This window comes from Ascaphus truei, chromosome 4 (assembly GCF_040206685.1).
Source record: "Ascaphus truei isolate aAscTru1 chromosome 4, aAscTru1.hap1, whole genome shotgun sequence".
Classification (NCBI taxonomy): Eukaryota; Metazoa; Chordata; class Amphibia; order Anura; family Ascaphidae; genus Ascaphus; species Ascaphus truei.
The window spans coordinates 39,119,071-39,137,929 of NC_134486.1; the positions used below are offsets into that span (position 1 = coordinate 39,119,071).

The 18,859-nt window shown below is 43.1% G+C and overlaps 2 protein-coding genes across 7 annotated transcripts in view; one reads left to right on the plus strand and one right to left on the minus strand.

Moving 5' to 3' along the window:
* The window catches only part of SPATA17 (spermatogenesis associated 17), a 296,011-nt gene extending 278,247 nt beyond the window's left edge, over positions 1 to 17,764 (minus strand). The window contains exons 1-3 of the mRNA XM_075595597.1: positions 17,328 to 17,764; positions 11,344 to 11,433; positions 9,162 to 9,243 (exon numbers count right to left, since the gene is read on the minus strand). Of these exons, the coding sequence (XP_075451712.1) occupies positions 9,162 to 9,243; positions 11,344 to 11,433; positions 17,328 to 17,395 (240 nt within the window). The 5' untranslated portion in view covers positions 17,396 to 17,764. The remainder of the gene's footprint in view (positions 1 to 9,161; positions 9,244 to 11,343; positions 11,434 to 17,327) is intronic.
* Positions 17,507 to 18,859, plus strand: part of GPATCH2 (G-patch domain containing 2) — a 159,724-nt gene continuing 158,371 nt past the window's right edge. For 2 of the 6 annotated variants that reach the window (XM_075595592.1, XM_075595593.1), the window contains exon 1: positions 17,519 to 17,831. In XM_075595592.1, the coding sequence (XP_075451707.1) occupies positions 17,782 to 17,831 (50 nt within the window). In that variant the 5' untranslated portion in view covers positions 17,519 to 17,781. Of the gene's footprint in view, positions 17,832 to 18,859 lie in introns of all 6 variants that reach the window. The other 4 variants (XM_075595594.1, XM_075595595.1, XM_075595591.1 and 1 more) reach the window with 4 other exon arrangements.

Consider the following 18,859-nt stretch of genomic DNA (forward strand, 5'->3'; position numbering starts at 1 on the left):
TCACATAGACTTAGGTTCTAAATGTAAACATGTCACTAGTATATTTTAGCCCAATTTGGTAGGAGAGCAGGAATTGTTCTTTTGTTTTCCATATACTGTATGTAAGGCCAATCCTTCTAACAGCAGCAAACTTCTAAAGGGAGGAGCGCGGTAATATATACAGTCTTCCAAAAATGCAAACATACCAGCACACAACCACTGCATTCTGAAAGGGACAAATATTTACTTCCACCTGTGGAATATATGGACATTTAACAGCGTGGATTTAAAACAATTTTGTAATGGCTAAATAAAGTAGCAAAATTGGTCCGCAGAGGACAAATTAAAAAAAAAAAACACCACCCTACTAGTTTTGAAGTGTTGAATTTTTGTAAAAAAATAATACTATTTTACTATAGTTACTGCTTCCTTAGTTAAATAATAGCATACATTCTACATTGTTCTTATACCTTCTATGGTGCTTCTTGGAGCTCTGTCAGTTACTCAAAGATGGATATTATTTTAACATTTATAATATCCTTGCTATAAATCCAACTTTTCTCTGAACTTCTCTTCTCTCATTGGATCATTTGGATGGAGTAACTATTGATCAAGTTATAATTCTTGGTACAGGCATTGTAAAGCGTTGGATATGGCATTCGTAGTAAAGTGAAACGTTAGATAGCGAGGACTACCTATACTATATAAAGGTGACAGTTTACTTTGCGTTTTAACTACTGTATGTACCTTTAAGATAAGGCATTAAAACACAACTGGCATTCCATCATAATCATGGCCCTCCTGTGTTATTTTTTCTACGTATACAGTATATATTAAGTTCATTAAAGTGTGAGTCAAGGCTTTTGTGCATCAAAATCATTTGATATGAAAACTCAAATGGCACACACACTTGACTAAATTTCAACCATTATGTATGGGAGACAATAATTATGCTATAGGAATAACCAATTGTCCATAAACAACAGAAAAGCTCAGATCCACAGAGCACTATGAATTATTGAATTAACGATGCACTTAAGTTAACACATCATTAAGTGCTGAAGAGTATGTTCAAAGCTGAATAACACAATGTTAAGTGCTATTTTTGGCCAGAGAGGGCATTGTGGTAAAGGTCGGCCTTGATGTAGTTGCAGGCTTAACATGTTTTGGCCACAAGATTGAACTAAACTTGACCCATACTTATGAGAAAATAAACCATATAGAAATTAAACAATTTGTTAGACTGAATGTGCATTAGGGCTCCTTTATTTACCATTGTGTTAACTATAAAAGACAATAGTTCTAATTATATGTGGGGGGGGGGGAGAAATTACACTAACAGCGCATACTCACAGAAGTCTGTTAAAGAAAAACCCTGAAATGTATATTTTTCAGGATCGGGATGAGTGTAAGACCACAGTTGGGTATGATTTAACTAACATTGTTATTTACGGGGTTCTTTCCCTGTCCTGATTTCTCTCTTTGCAACTTTAATTAGACACCTACTAAGGGTCTGGAGGGGAGTAACGCCATCTTTAGGTAAGACAGGCCTAACATCATGTTATTTGAAGCCAACGCACGGCAGTGCTAACTTAACATGGCGTTAAGCCTGTGTTAATGAGATAACCACTGTTTTTTTCCCATATAATTAACTTTGTGGATTCACGTTAATCTCAGGAACATAACATCCGTTACTGATTTTGATAACATGATGTTATGAGCCCTGATTTAACAGAGGTCTGTAGATCTGGACCAGAATTTGTTAATAAGAAGAAGGCTTAAGAACATTTGAATAACAAATAAAACAGACGATTCAAATAAAAAATCCAGCCCTAATTGATTACAGTTGTCAGAATGCTACGTGCATAATTTTTACATTTGCACTGTTACTTTGTTATGATCTACACTAGAACATCTGCAGATCCTGCATTTGGCAAACAAATAAGTGTAAGATACAGATACATTAATGAGTAATAACGCGATGAGTATCGCATGCACACGCGTTACCATTGTTTTCAATGGCGCTTGCGGTAAAACATGCTGTAAGAACGTGGCAGCATTAATGCATCACATTAACGTCTTATAAGGGATCTGTGTGAACATCCAGGAAGTGACATCATCTGGTCTGAAGCTACCACAGCCATCCTACTTCCTGGCAAATTCTGCCCTTACTCCCCTGACAGGAAATCAGCATCTCTTTGGCTCTCATTGCCAGCAGCTGCCTCTGGCCTTAAATAGCAGGCAGTTGCTACTAGTCTTTGCTCGTGCAAAGTACTGGTTACCTTATCCTGTCTGAGCACCCTTGTCTTTGTTTTGCCTGCTGCCAGTCTTGACCTTGGAACTGAATCTGACTACCCCTTGCCTGCCGCCTGCCTCTCCCTAGGAACCGGACCTGACTACCCTTTGCCTGCCACGACCTCGGAACCGGACCTGACTACCCTTTGCCTGCAACCTGCCTCGACCCCAGAACGTACCTGATTACCCTTGCATCCCAGGCCAAGGTTGGTGTATTACTCCCTACCTCTGCCCTGTGGGTCCGTATCCTGTTTGCAGTCAGCAACGTTACATGTGGCACGAGCCAAGCAATCGCAGAGGTAGCGAACGCCGTTTCCCGTCAGGGCCAGCTTCTGGGAACCCATGCCACCCGTCTAGCTACACTGGATCAGAAACTGGATTCCATCTCCGCTACGCTGCAGACCCTGTGCAGCCACCTCAGTACCCCCAGCGTGACCCCATCTATGCCTGCGCCTTTAGCTTGTGACACTGCACCAGTATCTGTGGTCCTAAGGAAGCCCCGGATCCCAACTCCTGTCCACTATGGAGGGCTTCCCTCAGCTTGCAGAGGATTCTTGAACCAGTGCCAGGTGCAGTTCGACACACAACTGTCCTCCTCTACCTACCGCTCTTGCGTGGCATATACAGTTAGGTCCGTAAATAATTGGACACTGATACAAGTTTTGTTATTTCGGCTGTGTACCAAAATAAATTCAAGTTACAGTTAAATAATGAATATGGAGTTAAAGTGCAGTCTATCAGCTTTAATTTGAGGGTATTCACATCCAAATTGGAGAAAGGGTTTAGGAATTACATTTGTTTAATATGTAGCCCCCTCTTTTTCAAGGAACCAAAAGTAATTGGACAATTGACTCAAAAGCTGTTTCATGGACAGGTGTGGGATATTCCTTCGTTATTTCATCATCAATTAAGCAAGTAAAAGGTCTGGAGTTGATTCCAGGTGTGGCATTAACATTTGGAAGCTGTTGCTGTGAACCCACAACATGCGGTCAAAGGAGCTCTCAATGCAAGTTAAACAGGGCATCCTTAGGCTGCAAAAAAAAAGAAAATCCATCGGAGAGATAGCAGGAACATTAGGAGTGGCCAAATCAACAGTTTTTGGGGGAAAAAGAACGCACTGGTGAGCTCTGCAACACAAAAAGGCCTGGACGTCCACGGAAGACAACAGTGGTGGATGATCGTAGGATCCTTTCACAAAACCCCTTCACAACATCCAGCCAAGTGAAGAACAGTCTCCAGGAGGTAGGCATATCATTATCTAAGTCTACCATAAAGAGAAGACTTCACAAGAGCAAATACAGAGGGATCACCATAAGGTGCAAACCATTCATAAGCCTCAAGAATAGATAGGCCATACTAGACTTTGCCAAACAATATCTAAAAAAGCCAGCCCAGTTCTGGAACAGCATTCTTTGGACAGATGAAACTAAGATCAACCTGTACCAGAATGATGGGAATAAAAAAGTATGGAGAAGGCTTGGAACGGCTCATGATCCGAAGCATACCACATCATCTGTAAAACACGGGGGAGGCAGTGTGATGGCATGGGCATGCAATGGCACTGGGTCAATAGTGTTTATTGCTTATGTGACAGAAGACAGAAGCAGCCGGATGAATTCTGAAGTGTATAGGGATATATTGTCTGCTCAGATTCAGCCAAATTCAGGGAAGTTGATTGGACAGTGCTTCACTTTACAGATGGACAATGACCCAAAACATACTGCGAAAGCAACCCAGGAGTTTTTTAAAGCAAAGAAGTGGAATATTCTGCAATGGCTGAGTCAATCACCTGACCTCAACCCGATCGAGCATGCATTTCACTTGCTGAAGAAAAAACTTTAGGCAGAAAGACCCACGAACAAACAACAACTGAAGACAGCTGCAGTAAAGGCCTGGCAAAGCATCACAAAGGAGGAAACCCAGCGTTTGGTGGTGTTCATGCGTTCCAGACTTCAAACAGTCATTGCCTGCAAAGGATTCACGACATAGTATTAAAAATGAACATTTTATTTATGATTGTGTTAATTTGTCCAATTACATTTGAGCCCCTGAAATGAGGGGACTGTGTATGAAACTGGTTGCAATTCCTAAACGTTTCATACGATATTTTTGTTCAACCCATTAAATTAAAGCTGAAAGTCTGCACTTCTATTGCATCTCGGGTATTTCATTTCAAATCCATTGTGGTGGCATACACAGCCAAAATTATGAAAATTGTGTCAGTGCCCAATTATTTACGGACCTAACTGTATACAGGCATACCCCGCTTTAAGGACACTCACTTTAAGTACACTCGCGAGTAAGGACATATCGCCCAATAGGCGCCTGTCAACACGTCCTAAACAACAATACCGTCTCTCTACCTGTACCGAAGCTGTGCGCAAGCGGGAAGACTATGGAGCCTGTTACAAATGCGTTATTTACATCAGTTATGCACGTATATGACGATTGCAGTACTGAACATGCATCGATAAGTGGGAAAAAGGCAGTCCTTCACTTTAAGTACATTTTCGCTTTACATACATGCTCCGGTCCCATTGCGTACGTTAATGCGGGGTATGCCTGTATCTCGCTCCTCACGGATGAAGCATTAGCTTGGGCGTCACCTCTTTATGAAAGGGGTTCCTCCTTGTTGGACGATTCCGTCGCTTTTATGCAAACCTTCCGGACAATCTTTGATACCCCCGGCCATGCGGCTTCCGCTGAATTTGCACTACTACAGTTCAAGGCTCTTGCACTATGGGACAATATGCTACCGAGTTTAGGACTCTGGCAGTGGAGACCGATTGGAACGAGTGGGCTTTGAAGGCTGCTTTCCATCAGGGAATTGAGGAGAGGCTGAAGGACGAACTGACATACAGGGTCCTACCCGCAGATCTGGAAGGCCTGATCGCCCTTTGCATGTCCCTGGACCTTCGGATGAGAGAGAGATGCCAGGAGCAGGATCGTTCTCACAGATTCCGGTCTCTTCCCCTGACTCCACCTATTCAGGCTCCTTCCAATGAAACGCCAGGAGAACCAACGGAACCCATGCAATTGGGCAATTTGCGTTTGACAGAATAGGCAATCCTTGGGTTTGTGCCTCTACAACGGCGAGAAGGGTCACATGGTACGAACCTGTCCTAAGAAGTCGGGAAATGCCTGCGCCCAGATTCAAGTAGGGGAGTTTCCTCTGGGTATCTGCACCTTCTCCCCATCTCCTTGTCGCTTGGTCCCCATCTGCCTATCCTGGAAAAACCAATCCGTGATAACCAAGGCCTTTGTGGACTCCGGAGTCGCTGGTATATTTGTGGATGAGGCCTTCGCTCCAGAGAGAGGACGTACCTCTAGGGATCTCTTCCATTGATGGTAGACCGTTGGGGTCGCGGGGGTCATATCACAAGAGATGGTTCAAATCAGGGCTATGGTTGGTGTTTTGCACCACGAACTGGTCCAGTTGGGTGTCATCAATTCTCCAGCCATCAATGTGGTTCTAAGGCTTCCCTGGCTACGTACCCACAATCCCCAGATTGACTGGATTTCAGGACAGATAAGAACTTGGGGGTCTGCCTGCCACGGCAAATGTCTTTCACCATGTCGTCTGATAGGTTCTCTTCTACTGCCTGCACTGGAGGACTTACCGGTCTCCCGGACTGTTATTCTGACCCGAGTCAGGTCTTCGACAAGGGACAGGCTGAAGAATTACCTGTGCATTGACCGTTTGTGCGATGATCTCCTTCCTGGGATGACTCCTCCTCGTGGAATTACATATCCTCTTTCCGTTTACATATCCTCTGTCTGAACCGGAAACCAATGCGATGAGGACATACATTGATGAGAACCTGAAGCGAGGATTCATTCGCAAATCCTGTTCTCCTGCAATAACACCTGCTACATCTGAATAACTCCTAATATAAACCGTTACCTTTATGAAAGCATCATAAAATCATAATATCTAAAGGCAGCAAGCTCCCTAAACTAAAAACCCCTGCCGCATTTCAATGTAAACACTTGCTTCCTCAGATAATTGGTCTTGCTGTTGTAGCAATATATTGAGCCTTACTTATATATTTCTCTTTAAGTGCCCGGTCCACAAAGCTCTGTGAACTCAGGGCTTATAACAACATGTTATAAAAATAAGTAACGTCATGTTATGTTTCCTGAGGTTAACGCATATTCACAAAGCTAATTATATGCAAGCACAACGTTGAATTAGCTTCAAATCTCTTTCTCCAGCAAAAGCCGCAGTTTAGGGTGTGGATGGGAGTAACACTGCCTTTAGGTCCTGTATGACTTAACTAATTAAGGTAATGTGCAGTAACCTTAACAGACCTTTGTGGATAGGCCCTGTTGGGGGGTTGCCACTTTTTTTTTTAAATCTCTTTTTGAATATGAAAAAATATAAATATAATAATTAAACATACATAGTAGAATTAATATATATATTAATATATATACGTGTAGAGGTATCAGTACCGTGTTAGCCGAGCTTCAATAATCAAAAAAATAAATAGATGATACCGTTCTGTGGCTAACGAAATGCTTTTATTTGTGCGAGCTTTCGAGATACACTGATCTCTTCTTCCGGCGATGTTACAATGAATGAAGCAAAAGGTAAACTTAAAAACAGTGTCTCTTGGAATGTTATCTGTGCTGTTCCTTCCCCTGGTGTGGATGTGTTTTATGGCTAGAGGTGTCAAAAGGTTACTGTGAAAGCAAGTTAAGAAAGAGTGTGTATGTGTATCAGTGTGAATAAAAATGAATGGAGAGACCACAGTATATACAGTGCTTTACACAAGGTGTGTGTGGAGTGGGACTGGATATAAATGGTGTGGGTGGGTGTGGAAATGTGAGAGTTAGTAGCACAACTAAAAGTGTGTGTGGATACTTAGTGGTCCATTTATATCCAGTCCCACTCCACACACACCTTGTGTAAAGCACTGTATATACTGTGGTCTCTCCATTCATTTTTATTCACACTGATACACATACACACTCTTTCTTAACTTGCTTTCACAGTAACCTTTTGACACCTCTAGCCATAAAACACATCCACACCAGGGGAAGGAACAGCACAGATAACATTCCAAGAGACACTGTTTTTAAGTTTACCTTTTGCTTCATTCATTGTAACATCGCCGGAAGAAGAGATCAGTGTATCTCGAAAGCTCGCACAAATAAAAGCATTTCGTTAGCCACAGAACGGTATCATCTATTTATTTTTTTGATTATTAATATATATATATATATATATATATATATATATATATATATATATATATATATGTATTATACCCTGAATACCATACTGTCAAATCATCTACAGTCAGTATATAATATAAATCTAGCATGAAAAAAACTAAACTTATTAATAAGTACTAAACCTTTACCATCTCATAACCCTCCTCCTCTGACCATAGCTCATTTCTTATCTTAAGAATTCTGTAAGAACATTAGACATTGCCACAAAATGTAAAAAAAGATACCATCTTCATATCTGAGACCTCTTTATTTCAGAATAAATAAATATGAATTTATATGGGGGAAAAAATCTAATTTTTATAATCGATACACTATAACTCCTAGCATTATCTGGCCTTGATATGATTGTTATGTATTTCCAAATAAGATAAGAAATGAATCCAGATATCCATAAATTTAGAGTGTTTTTGTCGCAAGGAAAAAGTAATGTTCCCTAAAGCACATATCTCCCATGCTCTAGTCCAGGGGTGCGCAAAGTTTTTGGCGTGCGCCCCCCTGCCTGGGAGCCCCAACGTTTGCTCCCCCCATCGGTTAGAACCCGGCATCAAATGATGTCGCAGCTCATGTGATGTCATGTGACACCGGAGCGTAATTTGACGCACGTTGTCATGGCAACGCGCCACATGACCCCCATGGCATCATTTGACGCCACGATGCCATGGTGACGCGTCGCCGAAGACCCAGCTGGCAGCAGGTAAGGGAAGTTACAGAGGCCTAACGCCTCCCTCAGCAGTTCATTTAAATGCCTTGGGGAAAGGGGCGGGGCCTCTGTAAATGCCACGCCCCCCATAGCAAATCTTGCGCCCCCCAGTTTGCGCACCCCTGCTCTAGTCAACCACTGTGTCATATTTAGTGCAGATACATTCTTCCAGTTGGAAGCAAATCACAATCTGGCTGCTAATAGTAAATATGTGATTAGAAAACAGGTATTAGATTGAAGGACATACTTTTTATCCACATCTACTGCACCCAACAATACCACTAAAGGATCCAACTGGAGACTAAAACCAGTAATTTTGCATATAATTATCACTAACGGCCGTTTTAGTTAACGCAATGCTCTTTCCCGGCCTAAAACAGGACCTACAGTAATGTTACATTATGTAGCTTTGAAGAGACATGTTAAAGCATAATGTGATGATAACTTAGGTTAAGATGACATTAACTCACTTAACAGAGCTCTGTGAGTCTGGCCCTAAGTATGTTATCAGACAGGAGTCTCTAGATCTGGATTAGAGTTTTTGCCTTTAATTGAATAATAAAATAAATAAATAAAAAGGAAAAGTTAATCTAATGGTGCTAAAATAAATTGAAGTACACTTAGATAGGTAAATCTGTTTGAAACAAATGATCAATTTCTTAATTCCAAAAACTTCCTATTAGAGCTTTTGGTTCCTTGGGAATGATGCATTCCACCTTTTTTTTCTAACAGAAGAAGGTATTTAGAATGGCCAAATTTACGGCATGCTTTACTAAAACCACGAGAATGGGAAAGAAATTCAGGAATCGAAAATATTTCAATTTTAATTCCCCCCAAAATAGAACTACTGAGCTAGCGGATTTTGCCGTACCCAATTCAATGTAGAAATAGAAAGTAGGTAAAGCAAAGTAAAAAAGATAAGTCGATTACTGAATTGTGTAATTACCTTCATCTGGCTTCGGAAATATTTTCTTGCTAGATAACCCCGCCACCATTTCTGGATTACAGTCATCATTCTGTGCAGGTACCTGAAAATATTACATTTGGTCATATAGTCATTTCTTCATCAACTTGTTATTGCGTTTGCTACACTTCACTTTAACAACTTTCCCCAACCACCTCCTCTGAAGACAAATATAAAATGGCCTACAAGACCTGCAATCGTGTTATTAAAGGAGAGCAGATACCACAAAATCAACATCGGGCCTGGGTAAAGCTTACAGAATAACTTTCATTTATGTTTATATTTTGTGACAATAGATGGGCACATCTCTTCTATTTGTGGTGGAGATGTGCTAATCCAAGTTTTGCTGGAGTTGGGCACCTCCTCCACGTTGCATTGGCTATTTATTTACAGCAGCAATGCACTCCAGAAGCCTACAAGAGTTTAGCTCATATAATGTTAGTACAGGGGTGGGCAATTATTTTGGCAGGTGGGCCACTTGACAAGCTTTGGATTAATGTAGAATCTACATTGTCTGTGGCCCGCAAAGCTCCCTTCCTCACCAGCTCTCCCCTACTCTCACTGCCTCCCTTTCTCACTCCCCCCCCTTCCCTTTTAATTCTCCCCCCTTTCTCCCACTCATATTGTCCCACCCTCATTTGCCTTGTCTCTCTCTCCTCCCCTCCTTCCTCTCTCTCTCCTTCCCTCCCCCATTCCTCTCCCTTTTTCAGTTAACGTACCCCTTGGTCTGCGAGTGAGACTTCACGTACATGTATAAAAATGACAAGCATGAACGTAAAGCAATACTGCACATACAAATCCTGGTAACGCTTCTTTGACATGATAAAATCGATGGGCGAAGCAAGAATTCAACCCGTGAAAAATAGTACAATGTAAAAAATGTTTTTTAAATGTACAGCTTAGGTTTGTAATAATGTAAAATTGCACATAGGTACTTGACAAAATGCCAGTAATTGCCCTGGAGAAGGCGCTGAGCATGGAGTGTAGGAGATTAGGGCACTGATTAGGTAGAGGCACTAGTGACGTATTGGGATACGTGGTGCTGTCCTGGAGTGAGCAAAGTGCGACCGTGCGACTCGCTGCACCAGCTCACTGCAGTGAGGTGTGACAGGCAGTGACAGTTAACAGGAGTAGGGAGAAAAAACAGAAACCTGGTTTCCATGCGCATGCGCGTTTTACAGCTGTAAAACCCCAGCAATTTCAAATTGTCTAGACTTTTCTTTAGGCTCTTCCGACCTGTGTTCGACAAATGTATGAAATATCTCATGTATACCCTGATGAAGCTTCACGTACCCCCTGGGGGTACATGTACCCCCGGTTCAGAACCGCTGCTGTAGAGAGACAAAGGCAAGAATGGAATGAAATGCATGGAGTGCCTATCTCGGGTGCCTGTGTCTATGTTGATATTTTGTAATGCATGACATATTTTGATGATTAGAAATACCTAAAAGAAAAATCAATGCATATTTTTCAAGTTTTCTGAACTGCTAGTACCCCCAGTGCTGCCTTGGTTTATATTTATTTACTTCCCATGGTGAAACAATGCAGCCCCAGATGAGCCTCACTTCGGCAGGCCAATAGAAAATGACAACATAATTAGCACATGGCACTGCAGACTTCTATATGCGTTACCCCATCGATCACAATGGATATATTTTATCTGTAGCATAAAAATATAAATATATCCTGCTGTTCAGCTACAAGTGTGTGAGTGGGGGGTTGGGGGGTGGTAGAAGAGGGGCAGTACAAATTATTTAATGAAAATACAATATCCATTATAGTGGGGGAATTCTGCTTTATGCATGTTTTTTTTCTGAAGATTGTTATTTCTGTGAATTATGAGCACTGTAATACTGAGTGGCTGAATAGATCTTGGATGTACAAGTAAGTAGCTATAAGTTAAACCTATTCACTTAAATGGGCTTAAAGGCACTTTTTGACACCAGAAAGGTGTCTTATGGAATAGCACTGCTTAGTAAATTTGGGACCTTAATCCATTGCAGTTGGTTATTTATTATCTGCTTGAGCATACTATGGTGACGCTGATTACAGTAAATGCACAGCATACAGAGGTAGTTATTAAACGCAGACTCTTTTTGTGTTTGGGAAGTTGTAAAAACTCTTTAGCGCCTAACGATATTGTAGAGAGAAAAAGTAAACCAACCTCAGATAGACTCGTACTCTGCATCCTCTAAACGAACTCTGGATTTTCACAGCAGAGTTATATTCCTTTAGTCTGTATTCTTCAGTGGTTCTGGAAATGTAGGAAATGCAAACCCATATATAAGTAGTCAACTATCACACTCCTGGTATCATATTTCTTCTATCATTGTTCCAAGATATAAATATGCTTTGCCTTGTGTATATATCTAGCCCACCGTTCTATTTTCTACAGGCAGGTGTTAACCACTCACGGTAGACACGTTTTTATTTTTGGAAAAAAAATAAATTAAAAACTGCAGTCCAGATACATTACGTTACTTATTTTAAAAAAAAACATCAGTTATAGGTTTGAAGCATGGTGTCTCTGGAGCTGAACTGTGTTAATTTCAGCACTTGGGACCGCCTGCTTCCAGAAATACTTATCTGCATAGGGGGTGCCAGTAGCAGCTTCGACTGGGCTGTGTCGGGCTATCAAAATAGCATATTTAAAGCTTCCGCATCACATGGGCCAATAGGAAGCCGTGACGTCATGCCTTGCGGCTTCCTATTGGCCTGCGTGACCAGGACTTTTAAACCAGCAGAGTCATTACTGGTGCCCCCTACGGAGGTAAGTATCTCGGGAAGTATGGGATCCCCGGAGCTGAAATTAACATGGTGCAGCTCCAGATACCCACTGCTTCCCACCTATTAAGAAAGACACATGTTCTAATGCTTTCAACAACCATAACTCCTGAGTAAAATAAAAACTCCCCAACGGGGTTGCATTGCACCACGATCCAAAGGAGAGAACTCAGATCAGTTAAAAACACTAAATTATTATTTGAATACTTAACAACACATAAAAAAACACAAGAAACATCCTACGTGTTTCACACTTGTCGGTGCTTTCTCAAGGAGTACTGACATCATCTTAGAAGTGACCTCATATACACATATATAAACAACATTTAGCACACATTGTCATACAAAATCTCCATAAACTTATATAAACACTTTCTACGTCTATTTACGTTTTTATATGTTTATGGAGATTTTCTATGACAATGTGTGCTAAATTTAGTTTATTTTACCCAATACTACTTAATTAGAGACAAAAGGGGAATCAGAAGGTTCATCATCTACCTAAATCTGTAATGAAGAGGTTAATTGCACTTTACGGCTGTTTTGTATGGTATGTGAATGAGAATTGTTTATGTGTGTGAGGCTTTGGCCAGGGAGGGAGCGAGCGCTCTGGCACTCATGCGGGGTGACGTAATGCTCCCTGCTCGGGAGATTTGTGGCCGGCTAGGTGCACGCACGGGTGGGAGGGGCGATTTGGGGGGCGCGCCCATGACATGACGGAGCTGGTTCGCCCTCATTGGCGTGATGCTTTTGCGGACGACAAATTGAAATTTGCTTGCTCTGCAAGCAGCTAAGCGCCGAGCAGGCGCTTGCGCACGCTGGCCACACACATTGCCTCAATGTGTTTCATAGCGGCCGGCGTGAGCCCGCCGCTCAGCGCCACCCTGACCGAGGCTTAAGAGATGTGTGCAGAGTTACATTTAATGGAGAGCGATTAGGGTGAAATTAAATCTTGGCTTTATTGAACCTGTCCCTTTAACAAGGCAAAAAATACAAAAAGAAACAAAATAAAGGCCTACTCCACTTTGGAGAATAACTAAACATTTACTCCAGCCCTTTTCAAACTGAGTGGCTAGCTAAGCTTGTTACCACCCCAAACATGTGTGTGTGTATGTATGTATATATGTATATATATATATATATATATATATATATATATATATATATATATATATATCAGTCCAACAAGAAAGTCTCTTATCTGTTTCTGTGTTCCTTGTGTGCTAAGGAAAATCTCTGTGTCCAGGCATAGAGGTCTGGTCCCCTCGTGTCTTGTTGTCAGCACACAGTCCTCCTGCGTGCTTCAAGACTCTCTCCTCATGTCAGCACTGTGGTGTCCTAAGGAAAATCTCTCTCTGTTTCTCATATGAGGCTTTTTCTCAGAGATCTAATTAGCCAGGTGGAGTTTGGTTAATTGCCTGGCTGCAATTAACTAGCTCCCTGCTAGATTTAGAGGCAGCTTTTCTTAAACAGGGATAAGTCCCTGTTACAATGTGTATATAAGGTCACTTGCGAGATGATGTCAGTACTCCTTCAGAAAGCACCGACAGGTGTGAAATGTGTAGGATTCTTGTGTTTTTTGGTTGTGTTGTTGAGTATGTGACTAATACAGTACATTTGTGTTTTTAACTGATCTGATTCCCCTTCTTGGGATTGTGGTGCAATGCAATCCCGTCGGCAGGGCCGGTTTTAGAATTTTCCCACCCATAGACATTTACATTTTTGCTGCCCATGCCTCCTCCTCTTGCAACGTCCCGTCACGTGGTGATGCGTTTCCATGACAACGGGACGCCATGTAAAGTCATGTTGTCATAGCAACGCTTCACCACGTGACTTTGCGGCATCATTTGACACAGCAGAAGAGGTAAGAGACCTTTACAGAGGTCCCACACTCTCACCTGACAATCAGATTAATTGTTGTGGGGAAGAGAGCGGGGCCTCTTTAACGGCAGCACCGCCTCCCCAAAAAGTTGCCGCCCCAGGACTAGTAGGACTATGCCTAAATACGGGCCTGCCTGTTGGGAACTCTTTATTTTGCTGTATTTGTGAGAGAGCACTTGCATAGAAAACGAGGCGGGATACGAAGGAGTACTCTGGTAAATTCAGCCGGAAGTGACGCAACGGGAGATCCTTGCGGAGGGGGTGAGAGTTTGGCAGCAGTGTTCGCTTTTCCTATGTGCCCAGTATATGTTTTTATTGATGTAAGCATACATCTTTATGGTTTTAGTGATTAAATTGTTACATTTTATTGGTACACACTATGTTTGGCTTTTCGTTTCCCCATCTATACATGACTGTCATCGCATCATTCTGAGTGACATCCAGACATCCCCAAGACCTTAGGATACAGAAAGAGGGTGGATCTACATAATAAATCCCACCACCATTACCCACTTGAGTTTGGGTTACATGCTCGTTTATTTCAGAGAAAATGTGAGTTCTGAATTTATAGAAGTATTGAATCTGGAGATATACTTATAGAAACTTTGTTGCACTATATTGTGTCTCTTCTCATTTTGCATATTCACCACCGAATGAGTTGCGCTCCCCTTCAACTTCCACACATATTAGTGTTCTTGGCAAGGTGCACATGCATTTTTTTATATACGTGCGTGTGTATGTGTATGTATATACAGGCGGTCCTCCCTTATCCGACGGAATGCGTCCCGCAAATCGCCGTTAGTTAACGGACCTTCAGATTGCGTGTCCATGTTAATCTGCGGCGGTGATCGTCGGATAAGCAGGTCCGACTTCGGATAATGCGTCCGGTGGACTGCATTATGCGGCGTCGGATAAGGCATCCGTTGGTAAGCGAGGACCACCTGTAAGTATATATGAATATTTTCCTCCACGAGATTCTCCTTTAATTCAAAGATTGTTGGGCAGATCTAGTGAACACTTATATAAACTTTAACAGCGCCTACATAAAAATGTACGCGGTTCCTTTTTCAAAGCCAGTATAACAGTCCCACACTCATGAGCCCCAAAAGTTCGAAATAGCTGCCGGTGTGTAGGTTTACTGGCTATGCAATTCTTTAACTGAGCCCATGCTGAAAAGCCATGTAATGCGGCAGGAATAAGATTATATGTATTATTTATTATTATTTTATTAAAAAAATATTTTACCAGGAAGTAATACATTGAGAGTTACCTCTCGTTTTCAAGTATGTCCTGGGCATAGGAGTTAAAATGACAAATAATAAATACATGGTGACAAATACAGTTACATAAGTGAACAGGGTATACATTATAAGCGTCCATGTTAAAATGGATTTGAAGCAATAGGTGACACTGTGTGCTCATTTGCATGTAATTTCCCAGAATCTCTAGCAGCAGTGAAAGCACTGTATGCTAGGAGATAATGGTGAAAGACAGGTCTGCAAACCTGTCTGAGACATGCGAATGTGCTCACAAGTGATATTTAAATTTTTTTCAAACATAGCATTATTGATCGCCTGTACCTTTGGGGATCATGGACAGCCATGTCTTAAGTACACAAAAGTTGGACCCGCTTAAATACTCTCGGAACCCCAGAGGGAGGAAGCCAGGCACACAGCTGAGAAATCCTCACTGCATGTGTACAACAAACAAATAAGTGCACAGCAACAGGAACAAAAGCAAAAAACTGACCCAATGCAGGATGATTATGAAAATATTGTTGTATTAGAAATACATACGGATAATTAAAAATGTAGGACACGGACCTTGGAAAAACACTATTGCTATTTTGCGCCTAAATGGCGTTTTTGGAAATAAACTCCCCGGCATTTGTTCATTATGGGAATTGTGAGTGAAACTTCTGTTTTTGTGTGTCCTGTTGTGTTTCTCGCGCTCTCTCTTTTTTTTTTTTTTTTTTTAATAGTGCCTATTTTGAGCATTTCTGGCACTCAGTGGGTAAAACAGAGTGAGCAGCAGGGAGAGGCTCGGTTCATAATACATCAACGTTGCTTTTGCACCTACAAACATGCATTGACAACGCTATACCGTCCTACTGTACATTTTTAGCAGGTACTCAAGATGTTGTTGTGCTCGGTGAGACCAGCTCTACTTATTAACCCTTTGGGTGCTGGAGGGATTGTGGTGCCCCTTCTAGCACAGTGAGATCAAGTGGCAGCACGGACCGTTTTACAAGAAACGGAAGAGGAATCCTCCTCTGTTTCCTCACTGGGCAGATCGCGTCTTGCGCTCTGTGGGAACGTGGGACGCAATCTAAGCTACAAAAGCAAACCTTCGTTGGCCATGACGTTGTCACTAAGTCATGGGGCTTCCGGAGTGCCAGTCTCCATGATGTAGTGGCTATGTCTTGGGGGCACCGAAAGGGTTAAACATACGTTTGTGTGTGCGCGCATGTGGGGAAAGCTGCACAGGTTAGGGGACGTGCATTCAAACTGTTTGGAAGTAGCTCCATTCAGCACAAGTAGACAAACTACAGCGATGCCTATTGTGATGTGCAAAATGTTGGAGGATCTGATACGAGAGCAGCGATATTAAAAAGAAAAAAGTAGGTAAACTGACTTCCAGAGATCACCAAAACCAGCAAGACTGGCCAGGTCTGCAGCAGCGACACTTACATACAGAACCAGCCATGGGGGACTGGAAGCAGGGGTGTGGGAGGAGGGAGGGGGTGCTGGGACACTTGCATACAGAACCAGCCATGGGGGACTGGAAGCAGGGGTGTGGGAGGAGGGAGGGGGTGCAGGGACACTTACATACAGAACCAGCCATGGGGGACTGGAAGCTGGGGTGTGGGAGGAGGGAGGGGGTGTTGCAACACCCCCCCCCCGGTTTATACTTGTTTACATTATTTGTTACTTAGATTGTAGTAACAAGGGAGGGAGAGGGGGTAGGTGGTATTATACCTTTTATTGGACCAACAAATCGTTACAAGCTTTGAAAAATCTCAGGGTCAGGGTTACCCAACAAGGAACCCCGAGAGGTTTGAAAGCTTGTAACATATCAACTACGTGTTGGCCCAATAAAAGGTATTACACCACCTACTCCCTCTCCCTCCTTGTGATTACTGGGAAGAAAGCACCAACACGGCTACCCACCCTTCTGTTGTTACTTAGATTGCAAGCTCTTTGGGACAGGGTCTCGCTTTGCCTTGTGCTGCCATGTATCCCCATTGTTTGCCCGTTTATTTCCCATGTATTGCAGCATTGTAAAGCACCGCATACATAGCTGGTGCTATATAAATAGCACGATCCCATGTCTCATATCAGTACAGCAGCACCCACAACACAGTGACTGGAACCCCCTCCTCCCATGGGAGCTGCCATCACCCCGCCGTATCTTCCCGGGAGGAAGGGTGTTCGGGTGAGGCACAGGAGGCCGGCCCCCTCCCGGGTTCCCGGGGAGTTATACCTGTTCCGCAGGTAACACTCCGGTGTGAGGGCAGCCGGTCGGCACTTCAACTTCACCAGGGCGGCCATGTCCCGCTGTATGGACGCGTCACCATGGATACCGGACCGCACCACTGAGGAGGAGGAGAAGGGGGGAAGCTCTGACAAACATTGCCCCAATACACCCGGGAGGCACCGATGTACATGCCCCGTGTACCCCTACCCGAGCTATTATTCCGCACCGTGTTACCTCCCGGGGCTGGTGTGAGGCGCTGCGTTTTTTTAAAGGGGTTGCGGGGGGATGTTGTGGATGGTTTGTTCCGGCTTCCTCTTCCTCTCTCCCCCTGCCTGCCCTCCCCTCTCCTCCGGCCTCTCCTCTCCCGCTGCTACGGAAGCGTCATGGTGGCTGTGTCCGTTGTCCCAGCTGGGCTGTGATCCGGAGGTGGAGGGAGGACGGGACATCGCAAGCTTTGTTCATGGTTGGCGTCGCCAGGAAACACATCCGAGCCAATAAGGGAACCAGCTGGTGAGTGAGAGCCCCGTGTGTCTGGGACGTGGGGGGCACCTCATCCCACCGCACACTGCTGGGGGGGAGCAGGGGGTCACTTTATATTCTGTAACATCTGAGGAGGAGGGGGGAGAAGAGTCTTATATATATAATGTAATACTAATGGGCTGTGACCGGGGATTGGGGACTAGTTAGGGATTGGGGACAAGAAGTAGGGTGGCCTGGTAGCTGCAGGTTGTCTTGTTGTTTGTTGTTCTCTCCCCCCCCCCCCCCCCCCCCCCCCCATCAGACTGTAGTGATGTGATGGCTTCATCTTATACAGGAAGGATCACCCCTGTCTTGGTTATATACCAGGGTGTCCCTATACATGGGTTAAATAGCAGTAAGTCATGCTTTAGGGTCGGGTCTGTGTCTGATAATCTGGTGGGTTGTAATCACTCTAGCATAGTGTCCTCACACCCAACCTTTTTTTAAATTGGGCCCCTTCTAGAAGCAATTGTTTTTCATATGGGACAGCAAGAAAGAGGATGGGGACACCCCACTAAAAAAAAAAAAAAAATCACATTTAAAAGTATATGGTATGAAATATATTATTTGTACTTCTTTGTGACTTTGTCACTCCACCCCACCCCTTGTCTTTGCCACACTTCTTATCCCAATCATATATGTTCCTGCTACATCTCTGAGGCCACCTTCTAAACCTCCTGGGCCCTCTGTGGGTTGGGGAAACACTGCTGTAGCAAATATTAAAAAGACTGGTTGGCAACAAGTGGCCCTCTTTGCTTGTACGTCTTTCCCAAACAAACTGCAGGGAACATGTGGCTCCACCTTGCCAAGGAAGACTTCATTTTGCATCTTACAATAACATTTTATAGAGCTGAAGCACAGTTTTGGTTTTAGGACTGTCCCTGGGTATCTGCAGACCGGTAATCACACTTCCATTACTAGTAGATTGGCTGGATGGCAACCGGTACCCTACTTGTCTTTTTGCTTCCCAACAATCTAGAGCAGTGGTTTTCAACCTTTTTTTTATTTTCTCAAGGTGC